This window comes from Danio rerio, chromosome 18 (assembly GCF_052040795.2).
Source record: "Danio rerio strain M-AB ecotype USA chromosome 18, GRCz13ab, whole genome shotgun sequence".
NCBI lineage: Eukaryota > Metazoa > Chordata > Actinopteri > Cypriniformes > Danionidae > Danio > Danio rerio.
In genome coordinates this window covers 37,663,247-37,689,926 of record NC_141038.1, presented here as the reverse complement: position 1 = coordinate 37,689,926, position 26,680 = coordinate 37,663,247, and the positions used below count along the sequence as shown (strand labels likewise).

At 41.4% G+C, this 26,680-nt stretch overlaps 1 protein-coding gene and 1 long non-coding RNA gene across 5 annotated transcripts in view; one reads left to right on the top strand and one right to left on the bottom strand.

Moving 5' to 3' along the window:
* The window catches only part of LOC147832892 (uncharacterized), a 599,182-nt gene that overhangs the window by 284,030 nt on the left and 288,472 nt on the right, over positions 1-26,680 (top strand). The window lies entirely within an intron of this gene.
* tiparp (TCDD-inducible poly(ADP-ribose) polymerase) overlaps positions 1,592-26,680 on the bottom strand; it is a 42,809-nt gene continuing 17,720 nt past the window's right edge. For 3 of the 4 annotated variants that reach the window (XM_087292229.1, NM_001045019.3, XM_087292230.1), the window contains 4 exons: positions 23,234-23,426; positions 20,102-20,289; positions 14,490-14,765; positions 1,592-2,617 (listed from right to left, as the gene is read on the bottom strand). In XM_087292229.1, coding sequence (XP_087148355.1) covers positions 2,170-2,617; positions 14,490-14,765; positions 20,102-20,289; positions 23,234-23,426 — 1,105 coding nt within the window. In that variant the 3' untranslated portion in view covers positions 1,592-2,169. Of the gene's footprint in view, positions 2,618-14,489; positions 14,925-20,050; positions 20,290-23,233; positions 23,427-26,680 lie in introns of all 4 variants that reach the window. The other variant, XR_015514365.1, reaches the window with a different exon arrangement.

Sequence of the window (26,680 nt, the reverse complement as noted above, 5' to 3'; positions counted from 1 at the left end):
CAAATCAGTAGAGACTTCGAGGGACCTGTTGTTTCCTAAAGTGGCTGGCTCCATGGTGGGAAGGATGTTCCCTCGCTGCCTTTCTCTTTCTGGTACTCTGGGATTCATTAAGCATGGAGCTTAGGAACCCAGAGTCCTCTAGAGAGGAACGGCAAGAGAGTGAAAGGTGTCTGTTAAGACAGCCAGAGAACGAGAGAGAGGTTTTTAATTCAGAGAATAGGCTTAAAGAGTAATAAAAAGGGAACACCGGGGTTGGTCAATATGAGTGAACCGTTCTGTAATCCCTCTCATGAAATGTAAGCATTTTAGTAGTGTTTGGCTTAGTCCCTTTCACTTCCCTGATGAAAAGACCAGCTTAGCCCAGCACTGACTTTTTTTTCTCTGAATGTCATGTGCTTCAATGCTATGTTGTTGATTCTAGATCAGGGGTGTCCAAACTCAGTCCTGGAGGGCCAGTGTCCAGTTAGCTTTAGCTCCAACTTGCTTCAACACACCAGCCAGTAAGTTTCTAGTAAGTATATAATAAGAGATTGATTAGCTTGTTCAGATGTGTTTGATTAAGGTTTGCAGCTAAACTCTCCAGGACACTGGCCCTACAGGACTGAGTTTGGTCACCCCTGCTCAAGATAAAACTAGATGAAAGAACAGTCAATAGGTATTATTAAATAGGTCAAAAGTTAATAGAATCAGAGATTAAACTTTATAAAATGCTCAAATTAGGGGTCCAAACTTGGTCGTGGAGGGCTAGTGCCCTGCTTGGTTTAGTTTCAACTTGCTCCAACACATCTGCCAAGAAGTTTCTAGTATATCTAGTAAGAGCTTGATTAGCTGGTTCAGGTGTATTTGATTAAAGTTGGAGCTAAACTCTCCAGGACACCGGCCCTCCAGGACTGAGATTGGTCACCCCTGCTCAAGATACATCTAGATGGAAAAACAGTCAATTGTTAAACAGCCACTAGGTAATATTAAAAAGGTCAGATGTGAATAGAATAAGAGATTCAGGGTGCTTTCACACTTAGACTTTTGTTTTGGAACACGTCTCATTTGCCCAGTTAGCGCAGTTCATTTGGCATATGTGAATCCAGCAATGTCGCTCGGATCCACGCCAAAACAATCGCTCCGAGATTGCCTAAATGAGGTGGTCTCAGTTCGATTGAAACAAACTCTGGAGAAAGCGATACGAGCCCGGCTATATCAAAGTGTTTTATGGATATGTAATAAGCATATGGCTATATGAAGACAGAATTAGGAGTAGGGCGGGAGCTCATCGTCATGACTTAAATAAAGACGCATGACAGCTGAGCGGGACTCGGCAAATTAAACCATGAAACTCTGACCAAAGTGAGGACAGTTTACTTACACATGACTTGTGTACATCTTCCATTTATAAACTTTGCCGTGTGAAAGCGAACTGCACCAAGAACAAAGAGCAACAATGTAATCATTTTAATCCTTGTTTCAGGACATCGATTCACAGGTGTGAAAGCACCCTAAATTTTATTAACTGTTCAAATCATATGGTCGACTTACTAAACTTTACCTGCAAGCAATGCAAGTCATGTCAACAAACAGCAACTTCACACCAGTCAGATTCTTTTTAAAATGTTTTTATTTACTTGTTACATTGACTAACATAAATAAACAATTTATTTATGAACAAAAGGCACACATGTCAAATATAAACAAGGAGAAGGTATTTACAACTTCAACAAATAGCAATTATGGAACGTGAATGGCAGCAATGGAAACAATGAGTCTATTAGGTGGGAAAAAAAAAAAAGTTTGAAGCTGTAACAACAGCCTCGAGTCCGAGTGGCAAGTAATCGACAGGCCTTTTATTAATGCAGGTTCCAGTCCGTAATCAGCCATGGAAGCCACAGCAGTGACACTCATCCACACACATGATTCACACACTAAAAAACGCCACCCATACATGCGAACACATACACACAATCCCCATTTTTATAAATGAGGGTATGAGAAGACGGGCACTGAAAGGTCACACAGAAACCCTCGCGCACGACTGAGGGTGGGAACCGTTTCAAAACGTATCCCGTATGGTCCATGAGTTCCATTCAGAGTGCCGGCGCACAGCCACTCCCGTCTCTTTTCGTACTGGCCGAATATGCGCACAGGCCTTGGTGCAAGTCTCCAGAGGTGCAGCACTATTCAGATAGCCACTGTACTGCCTACCTCTTCATACTGAACGATGAAGTACGGATAACTCTGATCATCATTAAAGATGACAAAGATCTGCGGGTCCATCCAGTTGTCCACGCAGGAGTCAAACAGGTCGCTTGAGGCGTCTCTTGGATTCAGGGGAGGTGGTCGACGCATGGAAGGGTTGCCCACTGTGAACTTGCCTGTCAAGACTTTGGCCAGGAACATGTAGTGCACACCATTAGGCGAGCGCTTGGAGAAGTTGTGGGAATACACAGCCTTGCGTGCAAAGTAGCTGCCTTGGCCGAACATGGTGGCGTGCTTGCCGCACACACGGGGGTCGAAGTTGTGCTTGCAGATGCCCTCCACTACATCCTGTGACGTGCCGTGGAACAGGTGACGCTCGTTCAGCATGCGGTCCATATCTGTCATGCGCCGTGACATGTACTCCTTCTTCCTATAAAGAGAAGGAGAAACAGACGTTTCAATTACACATCCTTATCAAAAGGCAAACAAATTAAAGCAGTGAGAACCAAGTTTGTGTAAACAACCAGGATTCAAACCAGTTGGCCAGTAACTTTAAGAACTGAAGCATAAATCATCATTTTCATTCAATTCTAAAAACAATCATTTGATGCTAGTAGATGAAGGATTCAAATTAAAAACATACAAAGCAAATAAACTAAAGTAAACAACTGTCAAAACCATACAAAGATTAAAACGTAGCATCATAAGCTTCTACTTCACTACACTTCATGCAAATTATCATGCTAAATACAAGACAAAATTTCAGGAAAACATCTTTCTCTTTATCGTGGACTTGAGAATTGGACAATGAGCCCTATTTGTGAACAAGCTGATTAACCTGATTGACCTGTTTAATTGTTTCACAAACCACCAATCACACTACATCTGTTTTCAAGTCAATCACTCCCTAAATTCAAACAGGCCCAATCCAAATTCTTTTTTTTTACCCTACCCCTTCCCTTTGGCCCTTGAAACAGAGTGTGCAGAGGAAGAGATTCAAGTTTTCCCTCTAAGAAATAGGACAGCACTGCAACACCTGCACATTTAATCATATGTCATCGCAAGCTCGTACTTCATATGAGATCGACGATGGCGACTACTGTAGTTATTCCAGTTGTGTTTTTTTTTTTTTGGTAATTATCTTTAGGAAATGACTTAAGGCAATGATATCATCTTATCATAACTATATAATGTGGCAATACGATCGTAACAGTACTGTGCATTCATCTCGACACATGAAAACAACATCAAGATTATACCAGGCACTGTAAAAAGCTAATTCCCAACCATTAGACTTTTCTGACAGGGTATTTGAGTGTCTATTAATGCTTCTGCAGCAGCAGATACCATAACCCCACTTGTTAGCAATTTCCTGTTTTCTTTTTTTTATTGTGGGCGTAGTTTAGTTGTGCAATTCTGATTGGGCAGAACAAAAGTGTGCTCACTCAATTGATTAGTTATAAAGAGTTATAAATGAGATCACACGATTTTGGCATGATTTCCTTGACATAGGGTGTTGTGGGGAGTCATAAATGACAAATGAACATTGTAACACAAGTTTCAATCGTTTCTTCTCGTGTAATGTGGCATAGTTCATGACAACCAATACCATGTTTGCGATGCCTCGCAGAAAGTCTAGCATGTTTAATTTTTTGAAGCATGGCGGACTGGCTTTGAAGCACTTCACTTTTGATGTTATTTGTTATTATTGTTTGCATATATACATATATTTTATGTTGCAGCCTCTTGCAATTAACTAACTGCAACGTTTAAAATTGCGATTCGATTTTGATTAATTGCACAGCCCTAGATTGGGCCTTATTCCGGTCAATTTAAAAGCCAACACATCATAAAAACTAAAATCAGGGTTCATAGACGTTTTACTACAAAAACAAAGTTTCTGTTGTGTTGGAGCAGTCCTTGTAGAAAACCCAAGGCAACAAGCCAAGCTTCGGAGCCCTCAGTCTGTCATCTGGTCAAAATGGAAACAGAGGAGTGAGAGGGTAGAGAAAGGGTGAGTGAACAGATGAGCGACGAGGACCTGAGTGAACCCAGTCAGCAAGAAGGCTCCATTAGCCCGAGTCTGTGCCTCTATTGTCGTGTGCAAAGAGGGCATGAGGTCAACCTAGCGGAGAGAACCTCTGATAAGAAGGGCACTCAGTGTGACGCTGCCTGCCCCTAAATGACCTCAAATGACCCTATTATCAGTGACCAGGCCTAGATTGCCACAGTCATCCACTGACACGCTCATCTTGCCTGTGACTCCAAATGCGTCATCTAAGTCATCACTCGTGTTGTTTCAGCTTCTCCTTTCATCTCCTTTAAGCTTTTTAACTCAAGTCACTCTGCCATCAATCTGTTTTGTTCTTGCATTTACTGATGCAAACAAATCCTCTTTCATGCTTACCCAGTGACATTCTCTCTCTCTCTCTCTCTTGCTCATTGGCCAACACCCTGGAACACTCAGAGCTATTGTACAAAAGATCTTCACCTGCACATGAATATAAACACACCAACCTTTATTCCTTCAGCTCTTAGCTTTCCCAGGCTACTATAATCAGGAAAAACTTACAGCTGGACATGTCAAACTCTGAGAGGTTTATTGCACCACATTTCTGAATTATTAAATTAAGGCATGTTGTACCACGTACATGAGATACACATACCTGTATATTCAGTTACAAGATATACAAGTGTTCCCCTTCGGGGGGAACTTCAGCACTATAAGTGGATTTGATTGTAAAATCCACGCATTGGGAGGTTCGGTTCAGAAGCTACTCGTCTGAAAGAGTATTGAACGGGCCAATTAAGAATGAATTGGCAGCGCAAGCCTGCGCAGGTGAGCGGCATAAGCAATCAACTGAGTATATAAGCTCACCTGGCGCAGCAGACGCTATCCTTTTCGCTTCAGAGACTTTCTGATCGAGTCGATGAGGGTTCCTCCTGCTGTGACCAGCGATTCTGAGCGAACGAGAGCATTCTCCCGGTCCAGAGTGTGTACACGCAGTGGCAGACGGTCGAGCTGGGTTTCTCCCTTGCCTGGCGTTCTTTGGGTCCGGTCCTCCAGAGCGGTGCGTATAAAGTTGCAAACTTCACAGAAAGAGCAACACAGTCGTGCAGCACGTCCTTATCAGGACGGCGCTCCGACTGTGCGTTTCTGGATGCGGTGGTTTCCTGTCCTCGGATGATGGGCGCGGGCACTGTGTTACATGTCTGGGGGTCCAGCATGTTAATGCGCTGCTCGCGGGCAGTTCATGTCGTCATCGCGATGCCATGACTGTTGCGCAAGATCGCGGTTAGCCTTTGCAAAAAGGCGAACCACCCCAGTTGTCCCCTGCTCTGCAGCGGGCACTCGGGCAGATCTGAGGGTTTCAGCGAGAGATAATCCGTCGCCCACGGGCCCGCGGACCTCCCGCTCCTCTAAGCGCTCCATCCAAGCTTCGGGCGGAGGAAGCGATCCGTCTAACAGATGGTAGCCCTTACGCCCGATGACACCGGAGACCAGATGTCCACCGCGGCATCGGAGGGTGGGCTTTCATTGTCCGATGATGATCCAGACCCGCTCGCCCCCTTCGGGCTGGTGAGCGCTGTCACTACGGATCCTGAAACGGACATGTTAGCCGTGCTTTCCCGGGCTGCTTCGGCCGTGGGTTGGAGATGGTTTATCCCCCAGCTCCGCGGCCGGACCGACTAGAGGGGCGTTCCCTTCTTCCCGGAGGTGCACAGTAGGCTCACGCGGTCTTGTAAAGCACTTTTTTCTGCTCGTGCTGCGTGTTCCTCCACCCTAACCACTCTTGACGGTGAAACAGCCAGGGGGTATGTGGCGATTCCTCAGGTTGAGTGCGCGATGGCGGTAAATCCGCGCGGCGCCTCTTCTTGGCGGGGTCCGCCTCGTCTCCCATCCAAAGCCTGTAAGTTATCTACCTCCCTCGGAGCTAGAGCTTACATAGCTGCGGGCCAGGCTGCTTCCGCCTTGCATGCGATAGCCACCTACCAGCGCTACCAAGCGCAGGCGCTGGCCGAGCTGCACGAGGGTGGGTCCAACCCAGGCTTACGAGCTTCGCACCGCCGCCGACTTAGCTCTTCGGACTACTGAGTCCGCTGCGTGTGCGTTGGGGAGGACGATGTCCACATTAGTGGTCCAGGAGCGCCACCCCTGGCTGATATGCGCAAAGTCGACAAAGTCCGCTTTCTTGACTTCCCCATATCCCCAGCCAGGTTCGGCGACACTGTCTGTGAATTCACCCAGGAATTCAAGGCGGTGAGAGAGCAGTTGGTGGGTGATGTCTTATCGGCGGTCCGTAGCCCGCTCCGCCCGCCGTGCCATTCATACCTGCTCCTCGCCGAAGGCGCCCGCCTAAGAGAGCTGCTCCGCCCCCGCACACGCCTAAGGCGAAGCGAGCGCGTCGGGCACCTCGGAAGCAGGCAGCCCCCCTGCCCAGAACGCCGCTAAGTCCGGCAACGGACCGCGAAGCGCCCCTGGGACAGGCCATCTGGAGAAGAGGGAACTTGCTCTTTCCCCGCTGGAGGGCGGGGCCCCATTTCCAACGGCACTTTTTACTGCCATGAAAACATTATGAAAGGGCACTTTTCACTTCCCCAGATGTGACAGCCCGAAATCTGCCAGTCTGGGACGCTATGCTTTCTAGCTTGCAGATTCGGTGCGTTTCGCCAGTGGCTCACGAGCGCTGGGAGGACGGTCTCCTTTCTCCCACCCCTCGAGCCTCCCCTCCGGAGCTCGGGTTTGGAGTGAGAGCAAATATCTCACCTCCAGCTTTTCCGTGGGACCCGCGAGCTTCCCGGATCAGCACACCCACTCCGCGCTGCCCCACTGCTGGTACGTCAGCGATTGTAGCGATGAGTCCATTAGCGAGAGCTCTGCCTGCCTGGTTAGCGCGGGCCAGCTCTTCGCGGTGGCTCATACGCACAATCAGACTCGGCTATGCGATTCAGTTCGCGAAACGGCCCCCCAAGTCACGGGTGTGTATTCACCAGGGTCAGCCCCCTGTCCGCCCCTGTCTTGCGAGAGGAGATTGCTGTCCTCCTGGCGAAGGATGCAATCGAGCCGCTCCCTCCAGCCGAGATGGAGAGCGGGTTTTACAGCCCACGCTTCATCGTGCCCAAAAAGAGCGGTGGGTCACGGCCAATCCTAGATCTGCGCGTTTTGAACCGCTGCCTGCACAAGCTGCCGTTCAGAATGCTCACGCAGAAGCGCATCCTCCGGTGCGTTCGTCCTCTGGGTTGGTCTGCAGCATTAGACCTGATGGACGCGTATTTCCATGTCTCCACTCTTCCTCGCCACCGACAGTTTCTGCGGTTTGCGTTTGAAGGTCGAGCTTGGCAATACAAAGCTCTCCCCTTCGGGCTCTCTCTGTCTCCGCGGGTCCTCACCAAGCCCGCGGAGGGTGCCTCAGCGCCCCTTCGGCTCGCGGGCATCTGCATACTCAATTTCTTTACGACTGGCTGAATTGCCCTCTCTTTTGATTATGCACAGAGTTGATTATGCACAGAGACAAAGTGCTCTGGCACTTCCACCTGTGGGGGTTTCAGGTCAACCGAGAAAAGAGCAAACTCGCCCCCGTGCAGAGGATCTCTTCTCTCGGGCTGGAGCTGGACTCGGTCACCATGGCAGCGCGCCTCTCCGGAGAGCGCGCTCAGCTGATGCTGTACTGTCTGAGAGAGCTCGACAGTAAAATAGTGGTCCCACTGAAACAATTTCAGAGGCTCCTGGGGCATATGGCATCCGCAGCCGCTTCATGCCGCTCGGATTATTCTATATGAGACCACTTCAGCACTGGCTTCACGATCGAGTCCCCAGACGCGCATGGCACGCGCGCGCACACCGAGTCTCTGTTACTGCGCTGTGTCGCCGCGCCCTCAGCCCTTGGAGCGACCCCTCGTTCCTACAGGCCTGGGTGTCTCTAGAACAGGCGTCCAGTCTTGTTGTCGTTTCAGCAGACGCTTCCAACACGGGCTGGGGGGCTGTGCGTTGCGGGCATGCGGCTGCGGACCTGTGGTAAGGTACCCAGTTGCATTGGCATATCGCCTGGAGCTGTTGGCAGTGTTCCCCGCTCTCCACCGTTTTTTTCCGGTGTTGGAGCGGCAACACGTGCTGGTCAGGACGGACAGTACGGCGGCGGTGGCGTATATCAGCCGTATAGGGGGTATGCGCTCTCGCCGCATGTCTCAGCTCGCCCGCTGTCTGCTCCTCTGGAGTCATCCGCGGCTGAAATCGCTGCACGCCATTCATATTCAGGCAAGCTCAACCGTGCAGCCGATGCGCTCTCACGGCAGCCTTGCGTCCTGGAGAATGGAGACTCCACCCCGAGTCTGTTCAGCTGATATGGGCGCGATTCGGGGAAGCCCAGATCGATCTGTTGCTTCCCCCGAGATCGCTCATTGCCAGTTGTTCTTTCCCTGACCGAGTGCTCTCGGCACGGATGCACTGGCTTACAGCTGGCCTCGGGGCACGCGCAATACGCGTTTCCCCCAGTGAGCCTGCTCGCGCAGTTACTGTGCATGGTCAGGGAGGACGAGGAACAGGTTGCTGGTTGCGCCCCTCTGGCTCAACCGGACCTGGATGTCAGAGCTCTCCCTCGCGATAGCCCTCCCCTGGCAGTCCCTTCGAGAGAGCACCTACTCTCTCAGGGACAGGGCACCACCTGGCACCCTCGCCGATCTTTGAAGAGATTTTTAGACGCGAGGAAGACTTAGGTAACCTCCGATTGCGGTGGCTAATACCGTCACTCGGGCTAGAGCCCCCTCCCCGAGCGCGCCTATGCCCTGACGTGAAGTCTATTCACTGAATGGTGTGTCTCTCGCTGAGAAGACCCCCGTAATTTGCCAGATCAGCGTTGTGCTTTCTTTACGCCGAGAGAAGTTGGAGAGCAGGCTGTCGCCCTCCACACTCAAGGTTACGTGGCTGCCATCTCCGCTCTCATAACGCGGTGGCTGGCAGCACCGTGGGAACGCATAACCTCATCATCCGGTTCCTCAGGGGCGTTAAGCGAATTAATCCACCCCGCCCCCTCTCATGCCCTCTTAGGATCTCGCCCTCGCTACACAAGCCGCGTCAGATCCCTTCGATCCTCGACTCAGTATTTTCTGTCCCTGAAGACAGCTCTGCTGGTCGCGTTGATATCGATTAGAGGGTCGGGGACCCGGAGGCATTTTTCGGTCAGTGACTCGTGCCTGTAATTGGGCTGGCGTCTCTCACGTATGAGACCCCGCCCGCGATATGTGCCCAAGGTTCCTACCACTCCGTTTTAATACGAGGTAGTGAGCCTGCAAGCGCTGCCCTCGGAGGAGGCAGACCCAGCCCTTATTATTGTCCAGTTCGCGTTTTGCGTATTATCCGGACCGCACTCAGAGTTTAGATCATCTGAGCAGCTCTTCGTCTGTTATAGCGGTCGGCAGCAGGGAAGTGCCGTACCGAAATAAGTTCCCACTAGATTGTGGATGCCTTTCTTTCACTATCAGAGCCGAGATGAGCCGCGTCCCCCGAGAGCGCGTGCGCACTCCACTCGGAGCTTCGCATCCTCTCGAGCGCGCGCACGCGGCGCCCCTCTAACAGACATCTGTAGAGCTGCGGGCTGGGTGACACCCAACACATTTGCAAGGTTTTACAATCTGCGAGTGGAGCCGGTTTCCTCAAGGGTATTAGGTAACCCTTGGTGATTGAGGAAACAATTCGGTAGGGTGTTGAAACACGCTTGCTGCGCCATTTTCCCTAACACGGAGATACGTGCGCCTTTTTATCTGTCAGTAAAGTTCCCCGTCAGGTGAGCCCTGCAGATTCCTCCGTGGCCCCCAGCACTGACTCAGCGGAGGAGTCACTTGCTGGCCCACTACGTTGTAGGTCTGCCCGCTGGTCAGCCCGCGTTTTGGGTAAAGGTGCCTGCTATGCGTGGTCCCCACTAGGCGATCCCATATGCTTATTCAGCCACGGTTAAGTCCCCCCCCCCTGGGCGGACCCGTGTCTTCCCTCCCCGCTAACCACTCTTTTGCTATGCGTACTCCCCCTTTTTAGGGCTAGTCCATATGTAAATTCTGCCATCTATCCCCCCTTGGGTAATGGATGGCCTCCGCAGCGTCCTCCCTATCGGGATTGCACGCTTCCCAACGTACTGTCGTATTTTCCTAGAATTATCTAGATGCTCACGACTTCCCAAAAAATATATATAAATCCGTAAAACTTCTGTTGAAGTAGGATAAATTAGGGCCAGGGACACGTTGGAGGACCGCGCCCCCCATGATGTGGGTGCGTCACGCTTGCTTGACTATCTCCTCATCGGGGGTGTTGGTAAGGTGCAGTCATTATGGCGCTTTCAATGGGCTCCCAATGCGTGGATTTTACAATCAAATCCACTTATAGTGCTGAAGTTCCCCCCGAAGGGGAACGTTCGAGGTTACTAAAGTAACCCTTCGTTCCCCGAGGAGGGGAACGGAAGCACTATACTCCGTCGCCATAATGACTGTCCCTTAGCTGTTGAAAGTCTCTTCAGCTTAAAAAGGATAGCGTCTGCTGCGCCAGGTGAGCTTATATACTCAGTTGATTGCTTATGCCGCTCACCTGCGCAGGCTTGCGCTGCCAATTCATTCTTAATTGGCCCGTTCAATACTCTTTCAGACGAGTAGCTTCTGAACCGAACCTCCCAATGCGTGGATTTTACAATCAAATCCACTTATAGTGCTTCCGTTCCCCTCCTCGGGGAACGAAGGGTTACTTTAGTAACCTCGAACGTTACTTTTACTTCCCCTTTGAAATGACAAAACTAAATATACAAATGTTTCATATATTCATCAGTCTGTTTTTGCCACTGTGATCTGCTCTTGGCTTAAATAAAATTGCAATTTTTTTTTCAAAGTTTTACAGAATTATAGTGCAAATTAAATTTTATTGTAGTCCATTGGGGTGTTGTTTTCATAAAATAAATAAATAAATAAATGTCAGTAGTCGATATCACTTTCCAGAAATGCTTATCTGTACAGTGGACCCTCGATATCACACGGTTCATGTTTCGTCCTGACTGGTTGAGACCATTGTCGATCAATGTCCTCTGTGGCCTGTCTTCTGTACAGAACAGAATGCATTTAGCTTGCCAAATTTACATAAATCTTTGATTGCTAGCAGTATGACTCTGAAGTGCTGTACTGTATGTTTGCAAGTTTTCGCCCCCACAAGGTCTGGACATGCTAAAGGAAGGTAGAAGTTACGCATTTGTAGGGCGTCATTACAGAATAAATAAATGAAGATCAAATGGTTTTGATCTTTTGTTTCATTCTATAATACTAGACTTATTTATTTTTTTTACAAAGGTTTGAACTTGCTTAATGCTTGAGAATGCTTAAACAAGAGAGAAAAGTGTAAAAATGGTAATGTCTGTCTGACGAAAGTGTATAAAATGTGTAGTGAGGGGGTTTACAGCCTTAAAACATCAATAATAATTGTAAAAAATAAAGCGGATTACTTCGTGGATTTCGTCTATTGCGCACTATTTGTAGAACGTAACTTTTTAGATTAACGTGGGACCACTGTATTCACATATTTGAACAAACAGTGGTAACATTTTACAATAAGTTCCGTTAGTAAATGTAGCATGAGCAAACAACAAACAACACACATATTACAGTACTTCTTTATCTTTGATATATGTTAGTTATTGAAAATAAAAGCTATATATTGATGGTTTTTGTTAACTCACTGTGTATTAATGTTAACAAGATTAACTCTGGATCTAAATAATGCAATAGTAAAAGTTGAACTATGATTAATAAATGCTGAACAAGTATCATTCTTATGTCATGGTAGTAGGGTTGTAACGGTATGAATTTTTCACGGTATGATAATCGTCTAAAACAATACCACGGTTTGACGGTTTCGCGGTATACGGTATGTTACAAATGTTACAAAATAATAGAACAGTGAAGCAAATTTGACTTTTTCCAAATAATATATTTTTAGTTACTATAAACAACACCACTTACAATGAACAAATAAAAATAAGAAAATAATAAATAATGTGTCAAAGTCCAAATAAAGTCCAAATAAACATGGTGCAAATCCTCAGTAAAAAATAGATATAAATATTTACTATACTATAAATAGTTACATAACGAAACTAGATTCAATATGGAACATCCTCAGGTTTTATGTGCCAGCATGAATATGGTTGTCTGTGGATATGGATTTGGATATGGTTGTCTGCAATGCAGACAAACAGCTGCGCCTTCATTTGCGTCTTTTGAAAACAGCAAGAGCAGCAGTTCGTCTTTGCTGTGTCACTGTTTTGTCATGTTTCTGTGCTGCTGTGCATGCAAAAGTACTTAGTATGAGAATTATTTCATGAAAAACTTTTTTTTTGCGTTTTATTTAGCCGCGCATAAATGTATGCCTATCTCTCATTCCGTGTTGTTCAAAAAGCTCAGTGTTGTATGCTTATTGGTTGTGATATAGCGAGTTTGAACCAATCTGGGCATGGAGGAGGGACAATGCATCAATGTATCATGTCTGGTTTGTCCGGAGACACAGTGACGAGCGTTTCTTTGTCAAATCAGCATTGTCAAATGTTGATGACGTAACCGCACTGATTCCGGAGCCTCTGAAAGTCCGCGAATGTTATGTGATACAGCACTGGAAAGCTGAGATTCTCTTCTTTATGCCAATCTTTGAATTGTATGAATCGGATCAGCGGATCAAAAGTTATTAAACATTTAAGAGTAATACTTATTTTTAGCCGCGGGCGGCTGTCTCGGTCTTTAAGGGTTAAAACCGTTGATATGCAATTGTTCATGGTATGATAATCGTGCACGTTCAAATCGTGGTAAACCGTCATACCGGTATATTGTTACAACCCTACATGGTAGTAAATACATTAACATTAATAGTTAATGAAAGTGAACTGAAAAAAAAAAAAAAAACTTTCTACATTACAATATGTGACCCTGGATCACAAAAACAGCCAAAAATTTAACATTTTGGAGATGTATACATAATATTTATGCGGAATTAATAATATTTCCATTGATGTTTGCTTGGTTGGGACAGGGTAATATTTATCTGAGTTCCAATATTTATCTATATTCCAAAAAAACACTGAGAAAAATTGCCTTAAACGTTCAAACTTTAAAAACCAAAATCAAATTACTAATCAAAAATTTTGTTTTTCTATATTTAACAGTATGAAATTTACAACATAAAGTCATGAAACATGATATTTAATTAATATTCTAAAGATTTTTTGGCATAAAAGAAAAATCGATGTTTTATCTTAGAGCTGCACAATTTATTGTTTTAGCTTCGATATCCCAATGTGATCATTCGCAATAGTCTCATCGTGAGTAAACGCAATGTTGACTGAATTATATCTATTTGCAAGTGTTATTTGAGGCCTGTCACTGTGTGAGGATTTTTAATACATTCAGGCATAAGACATTGTACCATTTATAACTTTAATAAATTAATAACAACTATTTTTATTGTGTTGTTTAATCAAACAAAGACAATTATTTTACATTTGATTAATCAATTACTAAAAACCTTAATACAAATCAAATTTGTTTGAATCATGTATATCGCAAAATAAAAAATATTCCAATGTTAGATTTTTCCAATATAGTGCAGCTCTATTTTTATTTATTTATTTTTTTGTAGAAACTTGTCTACTGTTCATTCAGAGACCGCAATCACTCCAACTGTGCATTGCTAGACACATGGAAATATGCAAGGCTGGCTTAGTTAATCAGTCGCATGCTTAAGATAGCATTGAAGAGACATGCACGCACAAACATACCTCATGAGTCAGCAGCAACCCTTTCTTCCTGACTCAACCCTTTTCTGTGACCTATCATACCCAGCCGAGTGGGACGAAACCTTATTTCCATGACAGTGTCTTATTAAAATATTACAAGGCCTCAGCACTAGCACCCTGTCCTCTCTCACTCACTTCCTCTTTGTGTTCCACATTTCACACGCTAAGAAGTTCACCTCACAAACCTACCACAAAAAACACCTGTTTCCGACCAACCAAAAACTTAAGTTAGTAAGAACTGTTAGCGTGGTTGACACCTAGCAACATTAGCACAAACATCAAAGCCTCAGAGTTGAGCAAGGGAGCAGCTAAATATTCACTTTTAAGACAATTATGACACAAAGATCTGTCCAGATAACCTTTTATTGTCTGTCTTCAACCAGTTCATTATGTCAGTGTTTACCAAACACTGCTTTGGCCCCATTAAAATAGTCTAAACAACTGTTAACAGCACAAAGGATCTAGACGTTGTTTGAGAATCTACCAACACACCTTTTGTACTTTTCCCAGAGGAAGGGGTTTTGGACGCGGAGGATCTTCAGGATGCGAAACTTAGTTTCAGATACGGTCTTATGGAAGAGACTGTAGACGGTCCGGTAGCTGCGGTCGTCCCGGGAGACGGGCACCCGCATGAAGTCCTGACAGTTGTTCATGGGTAACCAAGTCTCAGGATACATTTTGGAGGGAGTGCTTGATGTAGGAGAGAGAGGCTGGTTTCCAGAAGTTTCCAGGGAGGAGAGAAATGCTGACGAAAGGCCACCGAGAGTCCTAAAAACATAGAATAAAACATTGACATTAAGAGATTACAAGATGAAACGTATAGAAATTGATTAAGAAAAACAACAAAAACATTAATGCTCATTATGGGAGACAGATATTTTGTGAAAGCTTGCTCTTTTCTACCAAGACATGGGTACTTAAGTTTAGCTACTGCCAAAGAGTGAAATATTATCCGACAAGTGATATACTGTGAGAAAGATCAGTTTTATCTATTTATGAAAGCTTGGAGGCCATGGTTAAATGGAGGTCAGGGTTCAATTCTGCTTACTTTATTTTAGCAGGTAAACCTTATACCTCAACTCAGTGTGACTCCTTATAAGTTATCCTTTAAATCAACACTCTACTTTTTTTGGAAATAGGCACATTTAAAAGTCCCCTTATGTTAAACAACCTAATCATAATAAACAAATCACACTTAACTGCTTCATGGGTCACATGCAATACCACACAGAAGCTTCATTACTTCTCAGAGTAAAAAAAGTTTAAATATGTTATATTGTGACAAAGTTTTTACCTTAAGGAACTCTACGCTTTTTTGGAAATAGGCTCATTTTATGACTTAAGTTTTACCATTTTTTTAATCCATTTAGCCAATTTCTGGGTCTGGCGGGAATATTTTTTAACCTTAAGTTAGAATAAACCATTGAATAAGATTAGACCATTAGAATCTCACTAAATTAAGAATTTTAAAGCTTGAGTTTTTTGTACTTACATCGGCACTAAAACAGGTGGAAGATTAAATGTTGCTATTTTCTAGGTTGACATGACTAGAAACTATACTCTCATTCTGGCGTGATTATCAATAAACTTTATAGCCTTGCCATTAGGGCTGCGCGATTAATCGAAATCGAATCGCGATTTGAAATGTTGCGATTAGCTAATTGCAAGAGGCTGCGATATGAAATATATTTATTTAATTTAATTTCCCCCGCCCAGAGCAAATGCGTGACTGCAGTCTGTGTGTGATAGTCTTGCTATAAAGTCAACTGAATATATTGAAAGTGACACTCAATCTAGTAGCAAGCAACAGAAAAGTCCAATTTCAGAGTTTTTTCAGCCATGTTAGTTTGCCTAGTGTTCTATATGTTAATAATTATTATATAATTTTTTGTTTTTATAATAAGATACACTCTTTCTAATTTGAGTTCAACTTGTTAAAAGAAAGGTAAGGTCATTTTATTTGTGCTTTATTTGTGTTTCGAACATTAAAAAAATAAATTTGAATAAATGTTTAAGTTGATACTTTTCAGTTTCTTTTTTTACTAACACTCATTGCATTTTAGCAACAATAAGTTACGATACAGATTACTGACCTAAAGCTTGACTACAAAATTAAATCGCAAATCAAATCGAAATCGCAATATCTGTCAAAAATATCCCAATTAGATATTTTCCCAAATCCCACAGTCCTACTTACCATGGCTGTGTTAGGTACAGTGATACCAAGCTAAAGACTGTTTTCAAGCACTATGTAATTTCATTGCACCTGCTACAGCCACCAAAGCTTCTGCCAGACCCAGTGATCAGTTGAATGGATCAAAATTATTGGTAAGACTAAACTGTTTAACTCTGGGGACTTAAAAAAAGAAAGAAAACTAAGTGCTCCTTTAAATTTCCTCATGGGCAACTGTCCTCGCTAGACTGGACTGTCCATGGTCAGCAGCAGCAATTCACTTACTATAAATATTTTGAGAGGCACTGTGGAATAGTGAATGAAAAGAAATGAGGACAATCATTTGGAGAGTTAAGCAAACACTTTTGGAAAAGCGAATGTTAAGGTTCTGTTTTTTAAGAGTGTCTGTGTGTGAATGAGCAGGCGATTTATGTTGCTTGCTGAGCATTAACTCAGCTGGTGCAAGCAGCGGTTGAGCCAAATTGTCAATCGCACTAATGAGTTCCACCCCTATGCTCAGGACAATGTGTTCCTGACGCTGCAGGACTCTTTAGATGGGTGGACCAGTTTTGCATTGGCCTGTACCTGACAACAGGAGAAGATTGATGGGAATAAGATAGCAATGAGATGTAAACATCAGGCGCCAAAAAAATTACTTGCGAGTTCAATTTATTTTCATGACACAGTCTTTCTTGGTAAATATGATTTCATTTACTCGAGTCTATGATTACATATTTAATGCGTTAATTATTGTTATTATTGTAAATAAATAAACAAATGATGTTAAATATTTTGGTCTTAAAAACAATGCCTCATGTTTTATTTAAAAAATACTCTAAATAATATTATTATGATTATCATTTCAATTAAAAATAAATGTAATCTATTTGCATTTTAGCAGCAGGTCTCAAGTGCTTATGATTATACGTAAAAAAAATATTTTATATATATATATATATATATATATATATATATATATATATATATATATATATATATATATATATATACATACACACACACACACACACACACACACACACAGATTCTGTGCTTAAGAAAGCAAGATGTTTTGTGGATTTTGATGAATTGAAATTTTAAACGTATATAATTTTACTAAAAAAAAAAAATCCTTTCTAAATTTCAAACTTTAAAACTGTAGTGTATATCTGAATAAATATTGATGATTGTTTTTTACCATGTAAAAAAATTTTGTACCAACAAGCAAATATATATATAAATGCACATACATTATTTGAGGACAATGTAGAACATAATTTCATTATTTAGCTAAAAAAAGAGTTTAATTTCCTCTAATGGTTTCCTTAACTGAAGAAAAAAGTCCACATGCAACAATTTGTTTTTAGAGCATATTTATATTGTGATATTACTCAATATTGTCAAAGAAAACCACCAAAATAATATCTAAAATACATCTTGCCCAGGCCTGTTTCAGATCCATTAATGCTGTAGGTGGAGGCTACAGGTGTGCACAATGAGTCTATTGAGAAAAGCAATTGAAAATAAGGCTGAAAAGATTTAAAACTTCTGTTTGCCCTAATTTACCTGTAACTTTAAGTAAACATACAAAAAAACATCTGTATGCCTCTGACCCTACACTGGCCTGAGTGACTAAGTAGATATAAGAGATGAAAGACAGAAGAGGAAACTGTCGCCAGAAAAAAAATTAGGAGCTATCCAGAAATCTGACGTCCATATGATCACACCAGATCCTCTCAGAAAGAACCAAGCTGGTCTGGAAGTCATTGGACCCCGCTCCAATTCTCCCCTACCTTTCCACATGTTCAAGTTTTTCTTTGTCCATTTAAATAAACGCACATCATATTCCAGCTGACAACAGATGATAGATATAACAGAACTTCCTCTTCTTGTGTTTCAGAAATGTCTACTGGAAGGACAAGCAGTACTTCAAGCAATTAAAATGAGATATACACACTGCAGTGTCCAACATGATCTCGGTGAGCGGTGAACTGCTCGCGAGCTGTCTTGGGATTTCGGCACACATACAGAGAACGTTGGGTCCTGTTCACTAAACGTACATTTTGTGTGAAATGTGCATTCTAACGCTTTCACCAATAAACAATGTTTCATTAAAAACGTTTGCCCTAATATTTATTCTAAATGCACGAATAAACAACTTATACCAAACCTACACAATAATGTACACCCTGGCCCTTATAAAAAGGTATAACTTTTTACACTACATACTGTATAATAAGAAATATTATTTGCAGGGTGATTGAAAAATAACTAGACATAAAAATGTATAATACAGTATAATCAGTGCTCCAGTTATATAAATAGATACAGTTAAAGTCAGAATTATTAGCTACCCTTATTATTATTTTATTTTATTTTTCCCAAATTATGTTTAACAGAGCAAGGAAATGTTCACAGTATGTCTGATAATATTTTTTTCTTCTGGAGAAAGTCTTATTTGTTTTATTTTGGCTAGATTTGAAGAAGTTTTTAATTTTTTAAACACCATTTTAAGGTCAAAATTTTAAGCTATATTTTTTTCTGATAGTCCACAGAACAAACCATCGTTATACAATAACTTGCCTAATTACCCTAACCTGCCTAGTTAACCTAATTAACCTAGTTAAGCCTTTAAATGTCACTTTAAGCTTGATAGAAGTATCTTGAAAAATATCTAGTCAAATATTATCTACTGTCATCATGGCAAAGATAAAATAAATCAGTTATTAGAGAGGAGTTGTTGAAACTATTATGTTTAGAATTGTGTAGACAAAATCTTCTCTCCATTAAACAGAAATGGGGGGGTGAATAATTTAGGGGGCTAATAATCCTGACTTCAACTGTTTATAATCTATTAAAGTTCCAAACAACAATTACCTGATCTATCCTTATGTAAACAGTGTATCTCGTGTCTCACCTTAAGTTTGGAGGAATGGCACACTTGGTACTGCTTGAAGACTAGTGTTGTTAACCAATTTTTAAGGTAAATCACACATATTTTCTGACGCTTAGTATTACCATTTTAAAACTTCATTATCATTAAAACCATGATTTATTCTCGTGAGTTTGAAAATTTATAGAAAATCTATTAGCAATTAGTTAATCAGTATAGGCTTCAATGCAATTATATGTTTATGTAGACAGGTAATAAATATTTATAAATATTTATATATATTGTAAAGTATGTTCTACCCCTTATATTATTGGCAATAACAAGCTGAAGCAAGACTTCACAAAATTAAAATTGCAATATCAGTCATAAAAAATACAATAATATGTTTTCTTTAAGTTGCACAGTCCATTTCAGCTTTTATAAAGCAGCTTTATGCAGTTTTGTTAAAAAAAAAAATAAAATAAAAAAAAACAAGGCAAACAAATCCCCATGACATAGTTTCCAAAGCACAAGTTAAACAATAACTTAAGATAAGAAAATAAGAAAATCAAGTGTACCTATAGAAACTAACGTACATAAAATAATACAAGCATAAGTAAACAAATCCAAAATGCAGGCATCCATGTTTATGTTTTTCACAAACCTGCATAAAGCTGCAAATTGTACTTGATATTTGTTCATTTTCAAATACAAAACTTGGTGGGATGCTGTGTGTGACATTTATTTTTAGAAAATGTTCAGGTCATTTTAGCAAAACCATGATAATACTGAAAACCGTAATCATATCTGTCACTAATGATATGACACTTTTCATATTGTTACATCTTTATTAAAGACATTGCAGCATGTGCTCTAAACAGTCATACTTGTAACATTTATTAGTGAATGGGAGCCATTGCCTCATATGATTTTCATATTATGAGGAAAACAAAATGGTACCAAGTTGGTAATTATGGGATGTTCAATAAGAAATAAGGATTGTCGAACAAGAGATTTAGGACACTGTTTGCAACTGAAGGTAAATATGAAGTTACTTACTGGAGGTAAGGCGTGAGCATGATGGAGGACCTAAACAGCGGCCGTTTTTTAATCTGTCTGCGGAACCCAAATACAGCATTCTGCTGGAAGCCCTCACGAATGTTCAGGATGTACTGATTCTGCAGCGTGATGAAACGGACCTCCTTCAAACCTCGACCACTGGCCTCCTCAATCAGCCGAACCACCGGCTGTGGGATGAAGAAGCAGAGAGGAAATGAGTTACGCAAAGAAAGAGAGAGGGAACAACAGGACATTTAAATGTGCTCCAACTCCCATTCAATTCATCCGGAGCACTGGTCAGAATGTATCCATCATAAGAGATTTTCACAGGAAATAAAAAGCTTTGTTTTCAAAGGAATGCTTATCCAATGTTCTGATGTCAGGCACTTCTGAGTAGAACAGGACGTCTCTGGTTTGTGCAAGCCAGCTCGACTTGAGACCGAACACACAATGCGATCACACGTTTATACACTGAGCCAGCCGCACACACATTCTAACTCTTGAGAACTGAACAAATCTGTTGCTTTTGTGCACAATATGTGCTATTTCAAAATATGGGGAGCTCATAAAATCTGTAACATCAGGTTTATTTTTTAATTTCAAACCAAAATCAAAAACTATTTGAAACTACAATTCACAAGGTTAGATTTAATGTTCAGATTTAATGTGAGAAATTACTTTAAGATATAATTCATTCTTGTAAAAGCTACAGTATTACATAATCCATCCTGAAGTCCTGAAGCACCACTGCAAACTGTATAATAAGGGATTTATTGTATTTGAAAATAACATCAATTAGGACTAACAAAAACTAGAAACAACTATCTAACTAATGCTGTGATGAACTAACATTTGTGCAATAATTGCAAAATTAATGTCTTATAACTATAAAATATTAATAATGACGATGATGTCAATAATACTAACAATGATTATGGTTTGCATCAAACGCAAATGAAGCATTGCAGTAGGAAATATTTATTTTGTACTATTGTTTTTATATGCATGTCAATTTAATAAATACAAAAACAAACGAAAGATTATAATAAACCATTCGATTTAAGGCTGAAAGCTGCAAAGCAGTCATCAGTGAATAAACAGAAAAATTATATACATCTCAAGAAAGAATGGACAAAAGAAAAGAAGAAAAGTCTCACTTTTAAAAGTTCTGGTTTCGGTTTGTGTCCTTTTAAACGCTCAGTCTCATTATGAGCTGATTTTCATTTCTTTTTGTTTGTAGAAAAAAGCGGCCGAGTCAGCCGACCTAATATATGAGGGGGGCAGAGCAGGATTCTCCCAATGCCCAATGGCGTAATACTGTTCTTTGTTATAAGCCACATCAGTTTAAACTTAGGCCCCGTTTACACTAGTGCGTTTTAGTTTGAAAACGCATAAGTTTTGCTATGGTTACGCCATCAGTCCACACTACGCCGGAGTTCTTGAGCGCCGAAAACGGAGCGTTTCGAAAACGCTGGAGAGGCCGTTTTCATTCTAAAACGCTGTTGCTCCGTCTCAGTGTGGATGGGGAAAGACGGAGACATCTGAAAACGGAAGCGGGGCTGCAAACGTTCGCCTATCTGATTGGGGCTTTTCCTCAATATTAAGTAGCCCACACACAGTTCAGTCTCGCATCCTCTTCTTGTTAGTTAAGACTTCGCAAGTTTGATCAAGGCTGCAGTCTCCCCCTTCTCAGTTTGATATGGAAAACATACCGAGGACACGGGTAAATCTTCAAAGGGAACAGTGTACTTTATAACTTCATTCACATCACCTTGGCTACGTTGTTTCACTTTCTCAACAATAAAATGTAAACATGATTTAAGGAACTGCCTATTTTCTTTTTAATATTAGCAACTAAACAGACAGCAGAAATGTTGAGGCGCCGTGCTGCATATATGAGCGTCATCTTCACTGTGTGGATATTTATAACAAAACGGAGCCGATAACAACTGCCTCCTTTCAATTTCAGTGAAAATACGAAACACACCCTCTCTTTTGCTGAATATCAGTTTTAATAATCGATAATTATAAAAGTATAACATACAATAAGTTTATACATTGTAGGAAATAAAGGCAAGCGATCAGTCAATGTACCTGGATTAATCATTAACTTATCTTTGCGCTTAACCAAAACATGTTACCCGTGAACAAGTAACTTAATAGATTTCAATGACCAAAGTCAGGGAATAGGCCTATTTCGTTAGATAAAGACAACAACATGAATGAAATATCACGTTTAGCAAATATAGTGAGATTAGATCCAGCGGGAGATGCTTGATGAGCAGTCCGACAAGCAGAGCACTCATCTGGGTAGAAATGCTGGAGCGCTTGCCCGAGAGTGTGTGTGTGGTCACGTGATGTGCGTTTTCAGCGTTTTGGTGTGGACGGAGAGCTGTTCAGAAACGCTGGGTAAAACGCGAGTGTGGACGCGGATCGTTTTCATTCTACAACGCCGTTTTAAAACTAAAACGCACTAGTGTAAACGGGGCCTTAGTAAAGGCGAGCTTCTTTGGCGATGGTGTTAGATTTGACATTTAGCAAACATTTTGCGCTGAACACGCAGTGAATTTAGCGCACCGAGATTAGGTGTACTTTTCACTCTTCAGTCGTTTGCATTCACCGCGGTAACAAAAGCTCCCTTGAGTGATTGACAGCTGATATGAACTGATATAGCGGCATGGAAGAGCAATTCAGCACGTTTTTAGAAAAAAACAAAAACAGGTCGCACTACAACCATTATATGCAGTCGCACAAATGCTCCCAAATGTATTATGAGGTCGCATAGCTTAAATTTCGGGCGCATATGCAACCAAAACAGTCGCATTTTCGAGCCCTGTATATGTATCAAACTAATGTGTCCTTTCTGAATGAATCCAAAAATAATAATAATAATATGTATTTTTTTTATCTATATATACTCACATACATATGTATACATATACATCCACATGTGTTTCCTTTCCGAATAAATTATATCTCTCTCTATGAAAACAACACTAAAAAACAAACAAATAAATAAATAAATCAAAACAAATAAAAAAGAAAAAAATTCCTGACCATGCACCAAACTGTATGGCAGTGTATAGATATGGTGATCTTTTTGCACATTTAAAAGCAAGAAAAGTCTCTCACCTCGGAATATTCCCTCCAGCCAAAGTTATCTCTACAGTAGTACTTCCACACGGTCAGGCAGTTGGGGGTGGGGCTTGTGTTTGTGGGCGTGGTTGTGCTTGTGGAGCTAGAGGGTGTGGACAGACGCCTGACGAGGTCAAACTCCAGGTCACAAACTCGCATGGCACTGAAGTCCAATGTAAACACTCGACCGCTGTGCGTGAAAAGAAAGTAAACAGATGTAAGCATACGATCCCAAACACAGGCACATGACAGTCACTTACAGAGAATAAAAACAGTTGGTTCAGTTCCCAACAGCTAATAATCTGTTCTTGAGTAATGAAATCAATAAACGTCCCAGCCTTTTGAAGGAAAAATGTCTTGCATCTAATTTAATTTCCACAAAATTCCTCTAGGCTGAAAAACTCTCCCTTGGTCTTTGTTGTCCTCCAATTCTGAAAAACCCAATTAGGAGTGAGACTGTCCTCCAGACGGAGGGGGATGGAACCATGACCCCCTGACTGCCCCCTGCTTTCAGACCCCAGCTTTTTAGGTCACCCACCAGGGGTGGCGGCTCGCTAATAATGGCCACATCGATCACACTTACTCTCCAACACAAAGAGGATTTTGGTCAAAGGTGAAATGTCTGGGCAAAAGTGGTTCAAATAACACCCAGCACACTTATTAGAGACCCCAAACTCTACCAGTGGAACAATAACAGGCCTGTAAAGGCTTTTCAAAATGGTCAAATCAAATAAAACTTTTGTTAAACCCAAATTATTTCAAAGCACCCATCATTGAAAGATTAGTTCAATTCCAGAATAAAAATTCCTGATAATTTGCTTCCCCACTTGTCACCCAAGGTGTTAATTTCTCCATTTCCTCAGTCAAAAAGAAATTGAAGTTTATCAGGAGAACATTCCAGGATTTCTTTTCTGCATATAGTCATTCTCTGGTACTGTTTACACCAACTGCAGTTTTGTTTTTGTTTTAAAAAAGCATTTTAAGATACAAAATCTCCTCATCCAGACAGCCATTTTTATTGGTGTCTGAAAACAATCTCCATCTACATGTGCATGTACATATGACTCCATCCATACATGCAGTTTACCAGTTGTCTAATGATTCCATGAAAGGGGCTTAATGAATCAAGAAATGATATGCAATAGTCCAAAAACCAATAGTTGAAAAGCCAGAGTTTCAGTCTACATTGAAACAGAACATTAGCATTTCCAAATAGGCAAGGGCCGGTATAAGTTTCTGATGGTATGATACTGTTAAAAATCACGGTTTCATGGTATTTTACTGCTCTAAAATATGTTCTTTTTAAATGTCTGGTTAACCAACAACCAACAGTCTTTCCCCCATTGAACACAATATAGAACAGTAAAATAAATAATTGAACTCTGCTATCTTCAACAGTTTTAAAAACACTGATTTCTTTATAAAACATAAAAAACACATTTTAAAAAGTTACATATACCTTTGGGGCAGTATAACAGAATCTTAAGCGGTTTTAAAACCTTGACTTTTCCAAGCCGTTGTAAACCTTTACATCGGTTATCGTCCCATGTCTATTTCTAAATTCCAAACCAAAATGGAGATTTTCAAAACACTCCATTTTCAAAGGTCTAAAATGCTGGAGTAGCATAAATTGTAACAAAACATCTGAATTTGAAGACAAAAAATTAGTAGTGTACAAGGCACCTATTGTGCTCAGTGGTATGAACAACCATTGAAAATACAGTATGTGAAGAACCATTTTGCATGTATTCTAGGGTTGCACAATCTTTAAAAACTGTGCGAAGGTGCAAACATTTAGTCTTTAAAACACTACGAATTAGTGAAGCTCGCAGCGGTTTTTCTGACTCTGATTGGTGAATTGTAATTGCCTTTCTTGTCTGGAATCTAGAAGTGTCAAAATCGTTTCTTCGATGCACCATGATGCAGACATGAACAATTTGGTATTGGTTCTGTAATATCATAACCTGTTATTATGAACTGGCGTCATTTGTGATATGTTACATGGCGGTAGCTTACTATGGCGAGAGAGAAGACCGTGAGTAATTAAAACAACTTAAAAAGCAGATAACTGTGCATAGTTTACTGCTTTTGAGTTTGCTAGACAGCCACACTGACCGTTAGAGCCAATCGTAGCCTTTTCTGTTAAGCACATGATCAATCACGGAATTTAAGAACTCGTACAAAAAGCAAGCGGGATATTATTTACATTTGTGTATTTGCTATAAATGCTCATGTTGTTCTGTGCATGTACTTTAGTTTTGTTTGATACATTTAAAAATAATGTTTTCTTGGAGCAGGTAAAATTAAAGGTACAGCATATATCTGACTGCTTGTATTAAAGGACAAAATTGGGTCCCACTTTATATTAAGTGGCCTTAACTAATATGTACTTACATAGGAATTAATAGTTTGTTACAATGTACTTATTGTGTAAATACATGTATTTACTGTGTACTTATGGTTGATTAAATACCTGTATGTAGTTACATGTGTAATTAACTTTTGTAATTACATTTGTAAATACACTGTTGACCATCCCTTACACCTTAACCCACCCTTAAACCTACCCATGCCACCAAACCTGTCCATAACCCAACCTCTATCCCAACTCAAAGGCACCACAAGTGTTCTCAAATACATTATAAACACAGTAAGTACATTGTATTTATTTTTTGATGTAAGTACATAGTAGTTAGGGACACTTAATATAAAGTGGGACACAAAATTGTACAAAAATTATATATAAACATATTTATAAATTATAAATTTAATACAAAATTCCCATCATTAGTGTTTATTTTCAGCTCTGGGTTCACCTTTGGGCCACTACAGCCAAAAGAGCTGCTACAGCAACTACCGAGGATGTAGGGATAAAGAAGCAGAACATACTATGAGTATGGGAAATAATACTAAAAAAAGAAATCAAGAAACTGCTAAGACCATTACTGCTTGACATCCATCTGTAAATATTACTCTTAGTTTTTCTATACTGCACTTTATAACATACCTATATCTTGCACTTGCTGCTATTGCACTGCTGGTTAGACCTGAACTGCATTTCGTTGCTTTGCACTTGTACATGTGTAATGACAATAAAGTTGAATCTAACCTAACCTAATCTTGACACACTCAAAACCAATGCGGTTTATCAAGCTAATCATAGAATCACACAAGAAGGCACTGACAGGATGGGTGGACTGAGGCCTGAAAGAAACACTCAGAAGCGAACGTGGCGGACAGATGGAAGCTAGACTAAACACTGGAAGTCCAGAGCACAGGAGAGGAGGCTTAGCAGAGAGGAGATCTCAACATCCTCACAAATACATACACACAAAATACAATTAAACAGCAAGAGGCCAATTGTGAGCATTAGAAAGCCACTAAAACATGGCAATAGTAGACTAAACATGAGCACGCTGAGCAAAAACAATCCATGTTGCAATA